Source organism: Plectrocnemia conspersa, unplaced genomic scaffold (assembly GCF_051122295.1).
Source record: "Plectrocnemia conspersa isolate PC_06_02 unplaced genomic scaffold, ASM5112229v1 ptg000005l, whole genome shotgun sequence".
Classification (NCBI taxonomy): Eukaryota; Metazoa; Arthropoda; class Insecta; order Trichoptera; family Polycentropodidae; genus Plectrocnemia; species Plectrocnemia conspersa.
In genome coordinates this window covers 20,445,051-20,465,611 of record NW_028277169.1, presented here as the reverse complement: position 1 = coordinate 20,465,611, position 20,561 = coordinate 20,445,051, and the positions used below count along the sequence as shown (strand labels likewise).

The window sequence follows — 20,561 nt, the reverse complement described above, 5'->3', positions numbered from 1 at the left end:
TCGTAAAAATCGAGTCTCTCTTATCTCTGGTTCCTCGTTTTTGAGAGTGCGTGAGTTGTTTGTCATTGAGTGAGTGTTCGCCACAAGTCTATCAAGTCCTTTATACTGGTCCTTCAATGGAGCTTAAGCAGGACAATTAAGGACAAAATAAATGTTATTGCTTAGCTCCGCCTCCGATACACCCCTGAGTTACGAGAGTGTTACTTCTAAGGTGGCCATTTGTTGGTATATTTACATCCAATAATTACAAAAGATACGTACAATAATAGTTTATAAACATGTCTTTAAGCTTATGAAAAAATGGTTTAAAGAGTCATTCTGTTGTGGTATTTGATGATATAATGATTTTTGAAAGTCTGCGTGGCTATTATAAGCTAACGATAACAATCGTTCTAACCTCAATTATTCGTTTCCGTAAAGTATGATATTTAAAATCTTTACTATACTACATTTTTTATATTTTCTAGTCAAACCTAAAGTTATATTTATAATAAAAATATATATTACAATAATTTCAAAACAAACAAAATGATATATTAATAATATATCACGCGTTCTAAGTTGACACGCACGCGTGCAAATAAAATGGAAGGCTTGGAATACACTGATTTAACAAAATTCACAATTATTTTTATATTTTTTTTTCAGGAAGCGAAGAAGAGCCGCAACGACTGGGCAGAGTGTCACCTATCTCATTTTTCTGTGGACATTGGCTCGTTAGGCTGGGAGGACTGGATAATTGGCCCGAAAACGTTCCAGACGGCCTTTTGTTCAGGAAGGTGCTCCATGTACGATCGAAGGGTGAGCGACAATCAACGACGATTAATATACATGCTTTTAAGGGACGATGTGAATAATTAATGTCTCGATTGGCATCGAAATTGCATTTCCTTAGCCATCGCTCCGGTGTAATGGAACCACTCTCCACCGGTGGTATATTACGTACCTACACTGTGCTATGGAGTAGGTAGGCACGATATGGACCACCCAGTACGTAATTTAGTCCTCACAGAATACATTAGCCTTTCGTGAGCAAAAAAATATCAAAAAGAAACAATAAAGTTGTAACGTTTTAAGGCTTATACCTGGCGCTCTTTTTATTTATTTTTAGGATGGCTAATGAAGCTGTGATTAATCAAGGATTTATGAGTGTATGATTAAAAATATATATGTATATCGAATGAAGTATATATAATACATACATACTATAGCATGATACATACATACATGCATTTTAGCTCAATTATATAGATTTATTAAGATAAAATACACTTGAAAATATATTTTGATTGAAGGTTATTTATATAGTTTTTAATATGCAGACTTAGTATTTAAACTAATCTTTAACTTAGTTGTATTTTTTATTCGCGTGAAAAATATTTTAATTATTATATTAAAACAATAAAAAATAAAAATGTATTTATTAATAATGTGATAGAAATAGTATAAAAATCATTTTTACATTATTTTAGAAAAATCATAACAAACATTTAGGGATATTCAAACCTATTTTTGTACGTTTGCACGTACAAATTCTGGGGTAAAAGTCTTAAGGAATTAATAAAACTAATATTCATCACATTTTTTTAAAAAGTTTCGCATTTCTTTCTGGCGTGCACATAAACATTTGTAATGAATATCAAAACTAGGTAGATGATGGACTGACCGATCGTTCACACTATTACGGTAATGGAATGATGTTAATGCTTTTGACATGAATTTGTGTGCTCATATTTATCCCTAAATGACTTTTAATGTGTTTGTAAATATAAATGTTAGCGTTAAAAATCATCAGGTCTGGATCCCTATTTTAAATATATAAATTATAATAGTATCTAACTATAAAATGTATCCTTTTGTTTTTAAGACTTTCCAAGAAGATGTGGATACATGCGTAAGAGTTGACTAATAAATTAAAATCTTAAGTCATTCACTTATATTCGATAATATTGTTTAATGTACATTTCAGAATTCAACGATGAAAAATCATGCAGTCGTGCAATCCATAGTTCATCTGCTCAACTCTAACATACCGGAGCCGTGTTGCGTCCCATCTAAAACAAAATCGATGTCCCTGACAATCTTAGACGAGTACGGAACAATTTATCTGAAGAACATCAAGGACATGATCGTCGAGAGCTGCGAGTGTGCATAAAGTAATTAAGTAAAGGACTGGGGTAGTTCCGTTGAACATCCAAAAATTGATGTTGTTAGTGTGAATATTGTTTCACTATATCGATACATAATGTAATATGTAAAAAAATGTATATATACATAATTAAATTGCTATGAATAAACATTTGATATGGTGTAATTGGTAATAATGTTTGTCAGTCAGTAGCTTGATTTTGAAAGATTAGCTAAGTGTAATCATCAGTATTATAAATATAAAAATTGATACGTATATATCATCGGATTGACAATGCATATTAGGAAAGTATTTTTTATAATATAAACTTAATCGACAATGTCGATCGATGAGAATATGTTTTTCTTTATTATATTAATAGACATGTATCATACAAAATTCAGTGCTTCATTATTAAAATAAATTAAGTTGCAATAAATAAATACATATTTGCATACAATATTGTTATACTGCACCCGTTCCTCGACGAGCACATCAGAAATATTGTATAAGATGTTTACCCACACAAAAATTAAAAATTATTATTGAATAAATCGATTCATTAAAGCAATCTGAAACTTGACTTAAAAAGTGATAATCTATTCAAAAATATTTTTTTTGTAATTATTATTAACAAATTACACGTACTTCATCACCCTCCAACAGGGTTGTAAAAGGTGCTGGGTTAGGTATAACAATGTAGCAACCATTTCTGTTCTGCTTGTTCTAAGAATGTATTAATACTAGCACATACTAACGTTTATCTTACATTCGCCATGCTTAGAACGAAATACGTACCAAATGGCATATTCTTAATTTACTTCCAATACAAAATGTTATAAGTCATTGAATTTGTATATAAAAATAATTCTACTAATATTGCAAATTTAACACCTTATATCTCAAGTAGTTTAAAGTGTAATATAATGTTTAATATTATTATTTTATCAACTCGCATGTGAGAAAAAAAGCAGTTATGAAAAAACGATGTATCTTAAGTTTATTAAATTAATTTATATGGATATTTTTATTAGCTTTATTGACAATAAAATGTTTTTTTTAAATATGCATTTAGTATGATTTTTATAATCTGTTCATGATGTTCAATCAGTATTATGCAATGTTAGCCGTTGCCTGTTTTACAATACTAATAAAATATTTTCTGAGAATTGCCTTTCATCACATTTAAATATGAATTATAGTTAAGAAATGTGTATATATTGATTATATATACAAATATAATACAATAAAAAGAACCTGAAGTAAGAACATGTTAAAGAGATATTTAAAATTTAAATTACAATGTTTTTTAGTAAAAATGTTGATTGAAATATCAAATCACAAGAATATTTTATTAAATAAATATTCTACTCTATCTAAATCTCAATTAACATGTTCTTACATTGATGTATTGATATAAAAAGGGATACGTGTTTTGTACCATTTTTTTCTAAAAATGACTCAGTATACCAGACGGAACAGATTGATTCAATGAACTTTAATTTCTCAGAAATAGAGAATTGACTGTATAGCGTATCCAAGATAATGCTGTGAATGAGGATGCCTTAGTATGTAAAAATCTAAAAAACTTATAATTAGCTTCTTCAACAAATCAATAAATATTATAATTACTTTCTAACATTTGATGGCTTAAAATGTATGTTATTAGTGTTTGTTATGGGAGTTATTATTATAAATCGAATTCATCGAATCTTCAAAGGCAAATCATTTAGGGACCAGGCCGGATAAAAATTGCACTCCAAGCTATTTATAGCGTTGATTACCCACATTAGAAGCAAAATGATGAATTTTTCATATTTGCATTTATCTTACCTATTACATATATATTTAAGCATAAGAATTACAATAATAATGTTACTTAAATTTATTTTATTATATTGTTCAACATAATTAGTTGTATACATATATATATTAAATAAATAAATTAGAAAATATGATCGTGTCTTAATCTAAATCTAATAAAACAAGCATCATCTATTAAAGGTTTATTAAAAAAAAATATGTAATTACAGCTTTTAAACCCAAATACCTGCACGATGCTATTAAGGAATGTAACTAATTGTTTTGCAAATTATATAATTATATTGTTCGAAGTGAAATTATATATCGGGTTTTAAGTCAGCCAACATGACTTTTTCGCCAGGTTTAAAAGCAGGCATTCCAAGATAAGGACAGCTCGCACAGCGAAAAGCATCTCCCAAGTAACACTATAAATAAAAATGTATTATTATTTCAAAATATAATTAAATTATTAATATTTACGTACACTGCCACATGATGATTTGGGTGTTTCTTTCACTTCTCCTTTGAGCTCTTCGGCTAGACCGCAGCTACAATCGGCACAAGCTTTACGCACACCGGTGGTCCCGCACACTGAAATATTACATAATTTATCAGTTTCACACACTGAAATATTCCTAAGGAAATCTCGAAAAAAAACAACATACATCCACTTAAATTTAAAAAACTAAATCCAGCTGACACCTCCTTACGGAAAATAACAAAATCGCTTAAATATTTAAAAAAAAACGGAAACAATATAGAAAATACCAAATAAGGAAAGGGTAGAGATGATAGCCAGTGATCTTTTGACGTCCAATACATTAACAAAAAATATTATATATACCCACTCGTAAACGCATAATTAGATATTTAATATAAAAAACATAGATAACATTTTAAAAATGTTACTTATCTAAAATATTCAATGCATGCTATCATTTTGGTATCTGGTAAGATGGGAAAATTAATTTAATTATTTTTTTAACAATGTTTTTTGTCTATCTCATACAAACGATTGTGTCTTAGCGGACATCCATTATACCAGCAATCGCCAACCTTTCGGACCACTAAACTCAAAATGTTGAATATCACAAACCACAACCATGAATTTTCCATAAAAATAATATTCTAAATATGAAATGGTATTTGTTTTTCCATGAGGGACTCTTAGTACTCGCCCACTTATTGCTGCAACAGTCCGTTACGACGTTCTGAGGATGTAATTGGATTAGTCTCTTATCTTACTGGACTTTTATGACCGATGCGCTAGTTTTATGGATATTTATAGTTATTTTTTAAAATATTTTAAGCAAGCGTGAGATCTGGCAACTTTAATTGATAGTTGTGTCGCTTATACTAAATATTGGTTCGAGCCTTTATTTAACGCTCAATCTAACAAGGCGAAAATTCAAAAATAAAAGAAAATCAAATTAGAATATAATAAAACATTTTAATAAACGAATTTCAAGTATATTCAAATTACTCCGTGGACTGCCACAATTCTCTTAAGGACCATTAGTGGTTCGCGGACTACCGCTGCAATAGACGGCTTAAAGGCACTTGAAAACAAAAAAGTGGCAACATAGGTCTTTATATAATACAATGGTCGATGTACAAATATCTCCGTAAAACTATTATTAGAGCTAAATAGAATAACATAATTGTCAATTTCACTGATTATTGAATTATCATACAGAGATATTTTAATTAGATATTTATTATACAATAAAAATAATCAGTTTTTGTCCCGAATCATCGCATTAAAAAAACAATAATGTCATTAGACCTCTATCTTCCTAATCTTTTTAATCAAATTTATACACACCTTTCAATGGAGCAGGTTCAGTCTTTTTTTTATCACTTTCGTCCAATAATTGATCTGAATCTATGATATCGTCGTCATTATCAATATTCCACGGCGTCGAATCATTAGTATTGATTTTCCAAGCTAATTTTTGAGAAGATCCCACCTATAAATAAAGTGTGTCATAAATAAAAATATATTTAATAGAAGTGAGAATTGTTTATATTACCTCATAAGCTGGTTTATAGCATATTAGAGTATCGCCTTTGATCGTCGGATTGACGAAACCGAGCAATTTCAATTTATCAACGTTAGATTTTTTATCGTACAATACAAATTTGCCATCAGGTTTCAAAACGTTTAAAATGTAAGAGAAGAACTTTTCATCATGTACTATTTCACGTGGTGGTAGCAGATTAGATAATATAACGTTGAATAGAGATTGTGAACGTTCAACTAAACATATAGAAAATATATTTTATAAATGAACATAACCTTAAAATCATTGTCGACTTTCTTTACTCACCCAGTGTTAATCTGTCGTAATTTTCTAGAGATAGATTACCCTCGCCGATCACATTGTTTATTCCGCCTACGAATTTCGTTAGATCTTCAGAATCAGAACCACTCCAAACCAACAAAACTTTATCGTTTTTCTTAATATATTCCATCTTTAATCTGCGATGTTTTGTACTATTTGACTACGTGAGAACTGTCATGCCAACATCGCTTTGGTCATAAGATCATATATAATGACCATCAATCTAAGAAACTGCGTATTATTTTTAAAATAAAATAATATATTATAAAGCATATATAAATATCAGTTGCAATCAGACTCAATTGTTTATTTTTTTAAAGTAAATAATAACATTTTTACAAATATATTTATGAAAATAAATTATTGCACTGTGAGAAAATTCGTTAGGTTGGTATCAGTTCTACTACTACACTATTGCTAGCAGATTATCGCTCCAAGTTCTATTCACTTCCATTTAATTATTACTATGCGCTCAATCGAAAAACAATGAAACACAACTTGTACGCATTTATTGCTGGAATATGTGCAGCCACAGCAGGTTTGCTAGGAAAATCATCCGGCCGTTCAGAGATCGCCGTAAGTATTTGACAGCTCGCAGTTCATTCATAATTTTGGCCTTAACATAAAATAATATTGACCTATAATTACAATTTCAGATAAATATTTATATCAGCGCATTGTTATTGATGGCGATGATAGTCTGTAATGCGTTAATGTGGACGTTTTACTCCAAAGCTTTAAATTTATCAAGTAATTCGATCGGACCTACTTTAGTTTCAACTGCTATGAATTACATATTATCGGTAAAAAAATATAATTTTTATTATTTTATAGCTTATATAATATAAAATATCTATATAATTTAATTACAGGGGATTTTTGGTGTGACTTTTTTTGAAGAGAAAACTTCTTTGATGTGGTGGAGTGGGATCAGTTTCGTTTTGATTGGATTAATATTAATCACTAAAGGAAATAGCATCAATGTTAAAGAGAAACAAAAATAAAACGATTTCTTAATTTATTTATTCAAGCTTTACACCGCTTATTATATATTACTACATTGTATCGCTAGATGCCTCTATTTTATATAATATAATACAAATCTTATAATAGGGTTGAAACTTGGTATTACTATTTTATATTTTGTTATAAGCCCCTTTTTGAAAATAGCGATTGTTTATAAAAAAAAGTTTTGAGCATTTCTGAGCATATAAATAAAAAAAATAATAAATACTCTGTAACGCACCCTTGCAACCAATAACTGTTATAACAGAATATTAATAAATAATACATAAATATATGTATTTATTTATATTATTTAAAAAGAATTTTAATCTATTTTTATTTTACTGGCAAAATTTACTTTCTCGCATATGTATTATCAGATCAGATCCTGCGTTAAACTGGGAAACTACATCTAATTCGTTTTCTAAGAAAACTCAAGCCCCTATGTAATTGAGTATATGCAAGAAATTGTTTATTCTATTAGTATTTATTTTAAATAATGGTTTATATTCATAATATAAATATTATAAGTAATAAGGACAATTTTCTGATTAAAATATTTTTGATATATAGGTAGTAACATACGTGTATCTAAAAAAAGCATATTCTGAGTAAAACATATATCTTAAATATAAATAAAAAAATAATATATAATTAGTGGTATTAAATAAAATAAAATTATTATTATTTAATAAATCGAAAGTATGGAGAAAAAATAAGTACATACTAACAACTATAGCCTTTTATATACTTTGTTGACAGAAATTCAAAGCCTTTCATTTAGTATTATTATTAATCAGCATTTGCAGTTATTATGTAATATTTTACTAAATATTGCGTATTATTATCTTATTAGTCACATTATACGCTTTATAAATAGTCAAATATATTTTTTAGTATATATAGAAACAATGAAGATTGCGTGTAAGTGAAATATCATACCAAGATTTGAAGATGTGCAAAATTATTGGTAAACCCCAATAATCTTGTATATGTATAACTTCATAACAGTAATAAATATGATTACAATGTAAATTTATAAAAAAATATTTTCAACTACTATATTTAAATATAAATGAAATTCATAAAAATCTAATCCTTGCGAGGAAAGTTAAAGATGAAATTCATCATTCCTCATGATAGAAATTCATGAGAAATACACCTTTGCACATTCCAAGTAATGCAAAATTTTGTGGTCTTGGCAGTTTATTTATAAAGCATTCATATTTATATACAAACCATACAATCGTAATTTTCTTTGCAAAATAGCAATTTTAAGAATAATATATTCGATAAACGGCAGCGCAAAGTAAAATCCCCAAAAATTTTATTAGTGCTTAAATAAAAACGTACTAACACTTAAGTTTTGTAATTTTATTTTTTATAATTAAAATAGCAGTATTTCAACCAAATATAAAACATTTTTTTAAATTTTTGTAAAACGTTGACCACTTCTGCCTAAATTTGTGAATGGGCGCTTACATATAAAATTGGTCCGTTTAAAAGTTATCTAAAAAAACTGCGTCATATTTGGATTCATTTATTCTGTTTTGAGACGCAAAGTAGCTCAAGCGTGAAAGTGTTCTATCGATTGCTCTCATTTTTCATCAAACTGACTAAATTTCCGCAAGAAAACTTAATTTTTTTCTTTTTAGTAAATAATTTTATTATTATTATTATTAATATTAAATACAAATTTTAAAAAACCTTTGTGGGCCCTATTTATATATTTTTTTATTCATTAATTATGGGCAAAACAAAAAAACGGCACTCTGCTAACACTGACTTGCGGCGGCGAAGGGCAGCACGTTATTTTGGTGGACCTCGACGAGAAGACAACGGCCGTGGTGCCTCATCCACCGTTCATTAAATAAGTTACGACGATTGTAGATATTATCGCCAGATGGTAGCAATATCTAGGTATAGTGTGACGCACGACAGTGTTCCATTATCAAATGCATTTTTTATCAAGCAAGCTTTTTCTAATTATGTGCAAAAGCATGAAATATAAACCGCAAATGAAATTTACGCTGATTCATAAAAAAATAAAACAAATACTTTCGTCGGGAACATGAAAGTGACTTTATACAGGAATAGAGATTCAGTACGCACATTAATAAAGTTTGCGAAAGATTTTAAAGATACTCGATTTCGTTATACAGAGCACGTGGCACTTTAACAATTTATTGGTGATGGACGTCTGTACGTTACGTTTATTTGTAGCGTTTTTGAATTTGCTACATTGTCTGGAGCCCCAACGAAGCGAAGTATTCCTTGTTGTTAGAGAGGATTCAAATGATTTTTTAAATAACAAGAGAGAGTATGGAGCGTATCTGTATTTATATCCTAGTGATTTTTGCTAGAAACATTGCATTGCGCTTGTAGCGCATTTTTAATGAAACACTTCTTAAACTTTCTGAGGGATGGTGTCGACAATCAGTGATTGTCAGCTGTGTAACTTTAGAGACTCCTAGAGAGTTGCGATTGCGTCCTTTATTCTTGTTCGTTGGGCCAAAAAGTCAACGCCTAAAAACTTTCCATTTATCGAGCCATCCAGCTTTTTAGCAAACTCTTTTAGATGTAAGATAATTTATAATAGGAATAAGCGTATTGTATGTATATTATGTTGAATACGTATCAAGATATGACGTATTATGGAAACATGAATGGCAGATTTATAATAAATATATGTGATTATGCTGGGGAAAAAACATGTTTTCATATCTATCCGATTTGTAACTTACTCACTGTCTTTTCTTCGTACATATGTATGTATGTACTTAAGTTCAGTGAATATTTTATTACGCATTTTATAATGATTTTCCTGTTAAATAAAAAAATCTGACTAATCAAAAAGCTTAAGCTTTTCCCACGGCGATTTGAACCGCTTTTCCTCAGGAAAACTCTAATTGCCCTCGTGTGTAGGTAGCTTTTGTCGATAAAGCTTTCGCTTCGTGTATACATACCCCACTGGTTCAACTGAACAGTACCGGCTAGGCCGTCGACCAGTGCGGACGTCAGGTTTTCGCTCTACGTCGCGACACAACATTAAAATCTGACACAACGTCCTACTGACATGCTGCTGTGAAGTCAATAAGCAGCTTATGCACGTTTTCCGAGCGAAGTTTATCAAAGCAGCCGACCGGAAAATGAGCGATGGGAAAATGTGACGGGCCGACCGCGGGCCGCATGGCCAGAAAAGCCAGAATAAAAATTAAACAATATAGTTTACGCGAACTGTGATCATTTTTTAACTGCGAAGAAAATATATATTTTTACATTTTTTCACACAAACGAACGAGACTATCACGAATCGACATGGGTAACGGAATGAACAAGGTAAACATTATTAAATATTTATCATATAGTATAGTATTTACAATATTACTTTTACAATAAAAGTATTTGTTTATTTTGGTTATGTACTCATACATATACATACGTATATCTTAATATAATTAATATACACTTAAGACAATATTTTTAAATTTATTGATTTCGATATTCATTTATCGTTATATTCATTTGGTTATGACGTATGGATATGTATATAAAAATAAAACATACCTATTATTTGAAACCTTGACCTAATGGCCCAAATGCAAGTTGCATTATATCTACTTTAACTCTTACTTTAATATCTCATTATACGGTTAAAGGATGCGTAATTCGATACTTCGAAATTTTTATTTATATATATGTAAATACATACAATAAATTTAATTATAATTTAATATGAATAATAAACAGTAGCTCATTATTATAAAACTTAATGTATAATATATTTATATTTATAAAAATCCGTTATCTGTTATTATGTTTATCAAATCAAAATTGTTTATTTGTAACCATAAATACTGTTACGTTTCATAGTAGTCACTAGCAACAATGTATTTATTTTTTTCTGCTATCGGACGTAAGCAATTATTCTGGCTAAATTTACCATGTTTACAACTGTCCTAAATAAGATGGTAGTGCTTTTCCCAAACCACTGCCATATTTCTTTATACAATATATTATTATATGTACTAGCTTGAATAATAAGGTGTAATATTTGATATTTATTCTCGATCTTTCTTCATCTGTGACATCATTTTTACGCCTAACTTATACAGAACCATAGATCCATATTTCGAAGGCTTCTAGATTCTTGATCGCCTTCTCTGTACGCGTTCATGCTTCTTCTCCGTACATAACACTTAACACCATTATCAACATCCGCAAAGAACCTTCGTCACGTATCTCTAATGCGTGAACACAATGTATCTCAAATAGATTTATTTTGATGCACTAAATTGGAATTCAATCTAATGATTCGTCGACGCTATCCTGACATTTATGGCAGGGGTGTTTTTTTTAATATTCAATACAAAGTATTTTGTTAACAATTTAAATTAGGTTCATGTATATTTTGAATATTTTAATTATTGTATAACATAAATAAAATCCACTTTCTATGTCTGTGTCTGAAGCAGTCAAGTTGAACCAGGATCGACTTGAAGAGGGAAGCAGTTGCTTCCGCGGTCTCTAAGTCTGAAGTTAGTTTGCGCCCTCTTGGTACGAGTTAGTACAAATTTAGCGACTTCAAGTTAAAAAACTTTTGTTTGTATATATTATTTTTGGGTCCTGTGCAGCTATCATATCATTGCAGCTTTTTCCTGGGAGAGGGGCAAAAGTCGGCCAATCAGTGGCCGTTTTTTTTAATAGTATTATTTCATTAAAGGACATACATTTTTTTGGCCAAATTCAAGTGAAGGGAAATTTTCTCCACCTAACACAATAAAATCAGCAGTGGAATATTAAGAAAAAAGTGAAAGAAAAAATTAAGGAAGTAAAAGTTGAGCGCTGCGCTACCTTTGTTTTTGTACCGCAGTGTTTTAATACTACTTTTACAATGGAGATATATTTCGACGAAAGGTACACTATTTAATTTTGTATGCACCTAGAATAATCTGCAGATATTTGTAAATTCAACTGAAGCTTACAGACATGGGACGTTGTTTCTGCTTTTTCCAAAGGAGGGGCAAAAGTTGGCCAATCAGTGGTTATTTTTTTTTAATATTTCCATTTCATTTCAGATTCATAGTATCTTATTAATTGACATGAATTTTTCTGGTCAAATTCAAGGAGATATTTGTTTAGAATTCACGTCAAAAGCAATAAAATCGTGCCGTCGCCGTGAAAACGCTCGATTTATTATGCATTCATATTTAAACTTTTTATAACAATATTACGAATTACTATAAGTAAGAATCTCATAAAGCATATCTAAACAGAATGTTGGCCAATAGGGGAGCGCAAAAAACAATTATCCCTTCTCAGAAGTCAAAAATCCACGTCAAAAGCAATAAAATCGTATCAGCGCTGTTGTAGTGAGAACGCTCGGTAACGAGCGTTTTTACTGTGACGGCGCCGACACGATTTTATTGCTTTTGACGTGAATTTTTGACTTCTGAGAATGGATAATTGTTTTTGCGCCATCCTATTGGTCAAAATTAGATTTTAATATATTTTAATTAATACTCTTTTACCTCAATATCGGTAAGAATAGCTATCATATTTTTAAAACATAGTGTAATATCTATGAACAGACTATGAAGCAATATGCGAGACGCGACGTCTGTTTGTACTTCTTTTTCCGCTCATTTTCCTGAAGGTTAAGCTGGCCAAATTTGTATTTTACACTTGAATAATTTTAGTTTGAGAACTTTCATTAGGCATGTTGGGTTTGGTTCATTTGTGTAGGTTAGTTTTGGGTTTGAACAGCAAATGTACAAAAATGTACAGCAAATGTCTAATTAAATTTCATAGACATTTTAGAGAGGCATATAATTTCACTATCGTTTATCAGTTAAAACATATTTTTGCTAGTAGAAACATATATCTACTGGTGAAAATGTATTTGAAATTCACTAGTGAAAATATAATTTCACTGAAAAGTACACATTCACTGTAATATCGAATCAAGAAAGTATGAAAATTTATATTTTACTACATATGGAAAAAAATAAAATCATATAATTTTACTAGCACCTGCAGATAAATTATATTTTTACTGGTAAAAATATTTATATCTATTGGTGAAATTGTATTTTGATATGATAATATTTTCGGGATAAATTTAAGACTGTTTTTTTAAATTTTTATTGAGGGATAACCCGGGAATTTTAAGTTTAGAATCAGGGATGTCATTTCAGCTTTTACCAGTGGGAGGGGGGCAAAAGTAGGCAAGTCAGTGGTGGCTTTTTTATTTATTTCGATTTCATTAAGATTCATAGTATTTAATTTTTTCCATTTGCCATTTTTCTGGCCAAATTGAAGTGCCTTTACCCCCGCCACCTGCTCCCCTGTACACATGGACCCTCCAAAAAGAGACTTAAAGCTCACCCACTTTTTCTGCCACGGCCAATTACTGTTGCGCCTTTTAAACAAACTGTATTCGTGCATGTTTGAAACGTTATTGTACTTCATTCTGGGTAACAAAACACGATGTCACTTGTATTTCTTAAAATTTCAGAAGTCTATTGTAATGCTTCGGCTACTGTCACGCACGCTAAGCCATTGATTTTGTAACAGGTACTCTGAAAAAATATCGGCCAGTATGATAATATGTATTCTGATCATGGACAGAATAAGATTTTAGACTTTTAAGCTTGGTACGTACATTTTACTAAAATCTTTTATTCTTGAACTCTTGAGGCCTGTCGATTTTATTTATTCATTGTAAGTAAGGTATGACTAATGTTTCGAAATATGCTTTGAAAAATTAACTATGTACACTGATTAATTGCCGGATGGTCCAATTGCTGAACCCGACAACAACTGAAAAACGGTATCTTTTACAAGCTTATCATTGTGGTCAAATGAGACTCAGTTTATTTTATCCCAGTTTAGTACTGCTATATCAAATATATTTTCTAAATAAATGTTAAAAGTCGTAGGGGATAAAATACAACATTGTTGCGCGCCTAGCTGAATATTGATATCTGATGATGATTTGTCGCTTATTCTAACTTTTATTTTCTAAGATCATTGAACTTTGTCAAACGCCTATTCAAAGTCAATGACACATTAGTTACCAAATTATCTTAACTTGTATAATAAAAAGAGTTTCTTTTCTTCTCAAATCATTACTAAACCAAACTGTGTTTCGAAAATTTAGTGGAATTCTTTTTATATACATATATGTTGTCATTAATTATCCGTAACATATGTCTAATTAAACATATAATTTGGTATTATAACAAGCGTATTTTTTTATTAAACGGATAGTAAAATACTTTTGTCATCAATTACAGTGAACTACTTAAATAATACTCGAATTACATTTATTTCAATATTTCGGCAGGTGTTTCATCGATACTTGTACCTTTTTTTTTAGCTTTTGTGATTGCTCTTTCAACTTTTTTTTCATAATCGATGGGCCCGTAGAGACAATTTCCATTCCATAAACTTGGGGTCGATCCTCGCAAAAAAGCTTCACAACATATTGCTTCCATCTGGTTAGCTTTTTATTAATGTCAAATATTAAGTTATCTTCTCGATCTTTTAAAAAATGCTAATATTTCTTTAACTTTCATAAATCATGTTTCATCTCGTATAATGCAAATTCCCTATTAGCTTATCTATAATTATTTAGTTGTTATAAATAAAGTAGTGAAATTTAACATTTATATTATAACATTCCATTTCTTTGAAATTGTTTATTTATACTTATTATTGTCTAGTTATCTGAGAGGCAGCTTTTTAAATTATAAATAATTGCTTAGATTAGTTTATAATTAAATAAAATAGAAAAACTAATATTTAAATTTATCAGAATAGCTTCCGAGGACAGAGAAATCAAAATTAAGCGGTCGAAAAAAATAGTGTCTATTCCGACCACGCGCTTGTTGGCCGTTAACCACCTTTCTTGACCTTAACCGTCATACTTACAACTTTGCCTTGATAAATAACTTAGTATCTGATCTTTTAATACTACATAAGTAAAAAAATAATATGAAAACATACATACACTGAACCATGTAATCAAACAATGTTCCAAATTGTGTTAGTTTAGCTCAAACATATTTGACAAAAACCCGTTTCTTCACGTTTATAATGCCAAATATGTAACATTATTAACAATCGCAATTTTCTCAGTATAGTTTATTTTAAATATGCTATATACTTTAGAAACATACAGTATATTTAGGCCATTAACTTTTCATATGAATATGTAGATAAGGGTAGGTAAAGTGTTTGTTTTTGTGATCGACGTTATCATATAAAAATGCCTACAATCTATAAACGATAAAAATATGAATGTACTTTGAAATACTCTAATAATGTATTTATTACCTGATATTATCGTTGTGTTAATTCTAGCCCAAATAGTTGTATTTCATATCTCAAATCGTTAAACTATATTTTATTTTAAAACAGTGTTCTAAGATACACATAATCTAATTGTAAAATAACAATAATTTTGATTAATAAATGCGTTACATGGGATTAAAACTAAGCTGACGTATTTAGTAGTAGCGGCTTAATCGCCTTATCTCATTTATCAGATTTATTACGGTATTAATCCAAACTTTAAAAGGATGGATCTTAATTACCGCGCATAATTATAATATATATATATACAGTAAATATAGTATAAAATATGTTAATAAGTTACTTTGAATAAATATGAATAAACCATGAGTTAGATGTTGAATACTTATTACAAATTCATAATAAAAATAACAATTATATAAATTATTATCCGTATAGAAATACTAAATATTTTCTGGAAAATATATTCGATGCTGCGTTTAGTTGCAACTACTACCTCTGTCTGGAAAGTAGTTTTTTATACGTATTAAGCGAATCAATTTTGTGAACTTACATTTTTTATTTTTTGTCAGAATCCAAATAACAATATGTTTCTAAAATAAATTTATTATAGAGACCAAAAAGGTGTATTATATATAGTAAAGGAAAAATAATTTAGTATCATAAAACTATTTTACGTTCAATAAAGTTAATGGAAACCTTGAGGAACGTTAAATGACCATTCTCACCAATAAAAATACCCCATTTAATTTTAATGCGCAACCATACAATAGTAAAAATGAAGCAAAATCCAGGCCATCATTTAAATGAAAAATATGTTATTTAAGCCATTTCATTATTAACCATTAAATATTTAATATTTAATATTTAATTTTTAATAATATAAAATATATATAATAAAACTAGTTTTAGATATGTATTTATTTGACATTTTTTATTTTATACGTTTCTAGCTCTACATTTCTGATTATTTAGTTAAAAATATATAAGTGTTAAGTAGTACATTAATAATTGTAATTCTCAAAAAATTGGGTGATAATACGTTATAAATAGAAACGAGTTTATCAGACTTCAGTGGCAGCAGTGTATCTTTAAAATGATCTTTACAATTCCTAACCCATTGCATTGCAATGTGTGAAAAGACTGCTATTGACATTAATTACCATCTTGTTTCTCTTGATGATAATACAGTCAAAGTTATGTCGTTGATTTAAAGTTCACAGCCATCTATTGTTTCATAGGCATTTTAACGATCGGTTTGGTACTTTAAGAAACAATTATAGATAACGGGCGTTAGACTTATATAACGTTAAAATTAAAAAAAACGTCATGGTCCTTTATTCATTCTACTATATTATTACTTTCCAAATATCTCGCTTGACATACACATGTATAAGAAATGCTGGTCCCTCCCTCCCTTGGTACACTTATGTAAATACGTGCCATTCAGACAAATTGTGCATTCACTGTTTATGGCATATTTTATGAGCCTTCGCATAATGTCCGTCAAAAGTGTGAAACTAATTTCACGCCCATCAAAGATTCACATATCCACAACCGTTCGCTGTAACGGGAGCGATCGTTAAGCGCAGAATGGCGAGTGATACCAAAACAGAAACTCATCTGCGGATAACTGGATTAAGTATATTAACAATGCAAGGTGGGCTAAATTGCAAATTCATGGCTAGCGTGTCGAATTTCGCCGCCTTGCTCCGACTTGCTCCCCAAAATCCCATCAAGTCTCGGACGTCGTTAATTCAAACCATGTTCCTGAAGTAACGGCTCATAAAGGAGAATCTTTAAATCTTTATGGTGTACGTAGTGTGTCAATAACACTGCTGGTTACACGGAGAGGATCTGGATAAAGCTCGCAGAATAGTGTTAATAGAGATTTCACCATAACCATAATCATTGTCTATACAGCTCTTAATGAGCATTGGATTCCTTCAAAAGCGTCTTTAATCTAGACTGTGTCGATTTGGCGTAAGCTTTACCGGCGAAGAGCCCAGTCAGGGCTGAAGTTATTTCTCTACTGCGGCGTTCCATCTTATATAATTATATTTTACTTTTAATTCCAACTGCTTAATATATTTTTCTTGTAATTATAAAAAAGGAAGTATCAAACCTATTTAAATTACTAATATAATTGTAAAATAATTTTAAATTAAAATCTGTAATATAAACAGACATTATTTTTTATATATATTTACCAAGTGCGGGTGGTGAGATACTTTCACTTTCGAGCGCTCGCATGTTAAGCGACGAGAGCATGCGGACCACATGTTCTTTTCTCTCACTCACTCTCGTCACTTAACACGAGAGCGATCGAGAGCGAAAGTATTTCACCTCCCGCGCCTGATATTTACGTATTCTTAAATATACATATATCTGTATATTGATCATCTTTAATCAGAATTTTTGTTGTTTGAAATTTTCGCTGTGTGCAATTTTCGTTTGCTTATTAATCACCGAACCATTTATTTTATATTTTAAGTGTCGTTCACCATAAATTAAACAGCGTTAATTGCGTTTGCGCCAAAAAGGAAATTTTAGCGTCATATCTCTAGATCTTAAAATTTATTTTTAACGGTCCTCTCGAATGCCGCTATTGTAATAATAAAAAATACATTATGTTTTGCTGATATAAGACGACAATTTAGTACGTATTTTAAAAAAATAATGTTTTAACTGCTGCATAGTAAATTTTTATATTTTTAAAGCTATGGTTTGAACCCTAAAATATAATACTAATTTTCAAAGCAAGAAAAATGTTTTTTAATCATAAAATTACAATTTTTGTAATTAAACTGCTGTAGTTAATTTTTTGCTAGCATAAGCAAAAATCTTGTAAATTGTATATCTTAATATTGCTGATATTTATGGACTAATATTAAACTTATGAAATTTTGTTTGCTTAGGTCCTTCCCGGACTGTACGTAGGAAACTACAGAGACTCAAAGGATCCAGCTCAATTGGATAAATACAGGATAACCCATATTTTGGCAATACACGATGCGGCAAGACGCCTCCACCCGGTAAGTCTTTATTTCCAATATGATTAATCTATAAAAAAACATATATAGCTATCAAAGCAAATGCGATGAATAGTGCTCATCCCATTTTGCTATAATTCTGTGTTACCAGTTATTGGCAAGATGCCTAAAATCGAGAGTTTTCCCAACAATATCGTGAAAATGAAACCTCCACTTCACAAGCACAAACGATTCTCTGCGTCAAACAGAGATACGATACTATCTTTCAGTCTGATATTGAAGTATCTGTCGTATTGTATCGCTTTTAGATATTATGAAAGGTTGTTGAAACCATGATATTGTTTCTATTATTGAGTGTAATGTGATACGCTACGACTCAAAATTTCAGCAAAAATATGTTACGTAATGTCTCTAGCGTAGTATTATATGTACATTCTTGAATAATGTATGAAAGTCACTTTTCCTAAAGAATAATAAATAAAGAGATCTCTATCGTCAGAACTTTTTCGATATATCACAATACGATTTTACCAATAATAACTTCTTTGATAGTTTTAATTTTTTATTTTGATATAACACAGCGCAATTGATTATTAAATTATAATATAATGCAAATCCCACTTTAACTAATATAATAAAATTTTCTTTAATATAATATATCGATAGGTATTACTTGACTGATGATATATTATTTGCAATTATTAAACCACATATATTTATTGAGATAGTCTTAAAGTAATAAATCATCTTGGTAGCTTCTCAGAAAATAGTTTCACAATGAATTGTATTTTCTTTGAAAGAAATAAAAAATAACGCTATCGAGTAAAGGACTTTTCGAATAGCGGTTTTTCGCCTCAGACAACATAAATATACCTCCTTGTTTCCTTTTGTTATTTTTCAAGCGTGAAATAAATAAATCCAGACAACGAACGATTCGTATTGTTTTTTTGTTATTTAAAACAATCCCAAGAGTCTTTTGTACTACGAAAAAAATAAGCTCGAGTAATTTTTCTTTGATGAAAAGCTCTAAGTCCAATTGATTTATGTTTTAAATGAAAACTATGTAATAAATATTTAACCATTTGTGCTCGTCATTTAAGCATCAGTGAATTTAATTTCATCGCATGATTGAAGCAATTGCCATATTAATTAATTTTACTTGATATCATAGTGTTTTGCGCATCAAAACACAGACAATTTTCTCCTATTTTTCAGCGATATTTTTGCTTAGTCTGATTAGAAAAATAGTATACATTCACAAATTAGGCTGATAATAGAAAAAGTTTAAGATTTAATTGACAGTCAACTGCAACCCTAATTTTATTCCTTATAAATATGTTATTATTGCTCATTTTTCTATATTTTTATTTGGAAGATTTTTTTTCGCTTATACAAACAACTCAAAAAAAAACTTATTATTAGTATTAATTGGGTTTCGATTTTTTATTCTATTTTTTAAGATACTATAAAGTTACAGTAAATCATAATCTGTTCTCTGACGTCACCGATTTACAACTTCTGCAGGAAAGCACTGTATAATGATTCAAATTTACTTACATCTTAGAAGACTTTCTATTTCTCTTGAACGTAAGTTCCTGTATCTTTTTAAGCATACATACATAAATGATATGCACTATGAATTTATTACATCTTATATAAATGACTTGATTTGAATTATTTATCAGTGAGATTAGGAAAATCTATGATAACCTAATCTGTGATGATCGATCTGAATTATAAATTGAAAAACACATTTCTTTATAAAGGATTCGAACTAGGGTTCTTAATCGAATTATTTGCCCAATTTATAAATATATGAATATTCCAATAATGGCTCAAGTATTCGTAAAATATTCGTTTAGTCTCAAATGATCTTAAAAAAATCTTAGAATGAAACGATTTGTATATTTTTTTTTTAATATACCCGATTGGGAAATATTATCGCACCAATTCACCTCCAGCAATTAA

The 20,561-nt window shown here is 29.6% G+C and overlaps 4 protein-coding genes across 8 annotated transcripts in view; 3 read left to right on the top strand and 1 right to left on the bottom strand.

Moving 5' to 3' along the window:
- The window catches only part of LOC148235096 (uncharacterized), a 165,394-nt gene extending 162,097 nt beyond the window's left edge, over positions 1-3,297 (top strand). For 3 of the 4 annotated variants that reach the window (XM_088186424.1, XM_088186425.1, XM_088186427.1), the window contains 3 exons: positions 649-801; positions 1,868-1,894; positions 1,970-3,297. In XM_088186424.1, coding sequence (XP_088042550.1) covers positions 649-801; positions 1,868-1,894; positions 1,970-2,155 — 366 coding nt within the window. In that variant the 3' untranslated portion in view covers positions 2,156-3,297. The remainder of the gene's footprint in view (positions 1-648; positions 802-1,867; positions 1,895-1,969) is intronic. The other variant, XM_088186426.1, reaches the window with a different exon arrangement.
- Positions 3,298-4,121: 824 nt separating this feature from the next.
- On the bottom strand, positions 4,122-6,474 carry CIAPIN1 (cytokine induced apoptosis inhibitor 1). The gene is made up of 5 exons (XM_088186053.1): positions 6,262-6,474; positions 5,965-6,191; positions 5,757-5,901; positions 4,416-4,522; positions 4,122-4,356 (listed from the first exon to the last, which is right to left on the bottom strand). The coding sequence occupies exons 1-5, from the start codon at positions 6,404-6,406 to the stop codon at positions 4,249-4,251; spliced, it is 732 nt and encodes a 243-aa protein (XP_088042179.1). The 5' UTR covers positions 6,407-6,474; the 3' UTR covers positions 4,122-4,248.
- Positions 6,475-6,663: 189 nt separating this feature from the next.
- On the top strand, positions 6,664-7,510 carry LOC148235094 (transmembrane protein 42). Its single transcript, XM_088186054.1, has 3 exons — positions 6,664-6,852; positions 6,933-7,079; positions 7,149-7,510. Exons 1-3 carry the CDS (start codon positions 6,763-6,765, stop codon positions 7,278-7,280), a joined length of 369 nt encoding a protein of 122 aa, XP_088042180.1. The 5' UTR covers positions 6,664-6,762; the 3' UTR covers positions 7,281-7,510.
- A 2,756-nt stretch (positions 7,511-10,266) lies between these two features.
- Positions 10,267-20,561, top strand: part of LOC148235093 (dual specificity protein phosphatase 22) — a 49,813-nt gene continuing 39,518 nt past the window's right edge. For both annotated transcript variants that reach the window (XR_015809616.1, XM_088186146.1), the window contains exons 1-2: positions 10,267-10,620; positions 18,519-18,635. Coding sequence is in view for 1 of the 2 variants with exons in the window: in XM_088186146.1 (XP_088042272.1) it covers positions 10,600-10,620; positions 18,519-18,635 (138 nt within the window). In the remaining variant the exon portion in view is untranslated. The remainder of the gene's footprint in view (positions 10,621-18,518; positions 18,636-20,561) is intronic.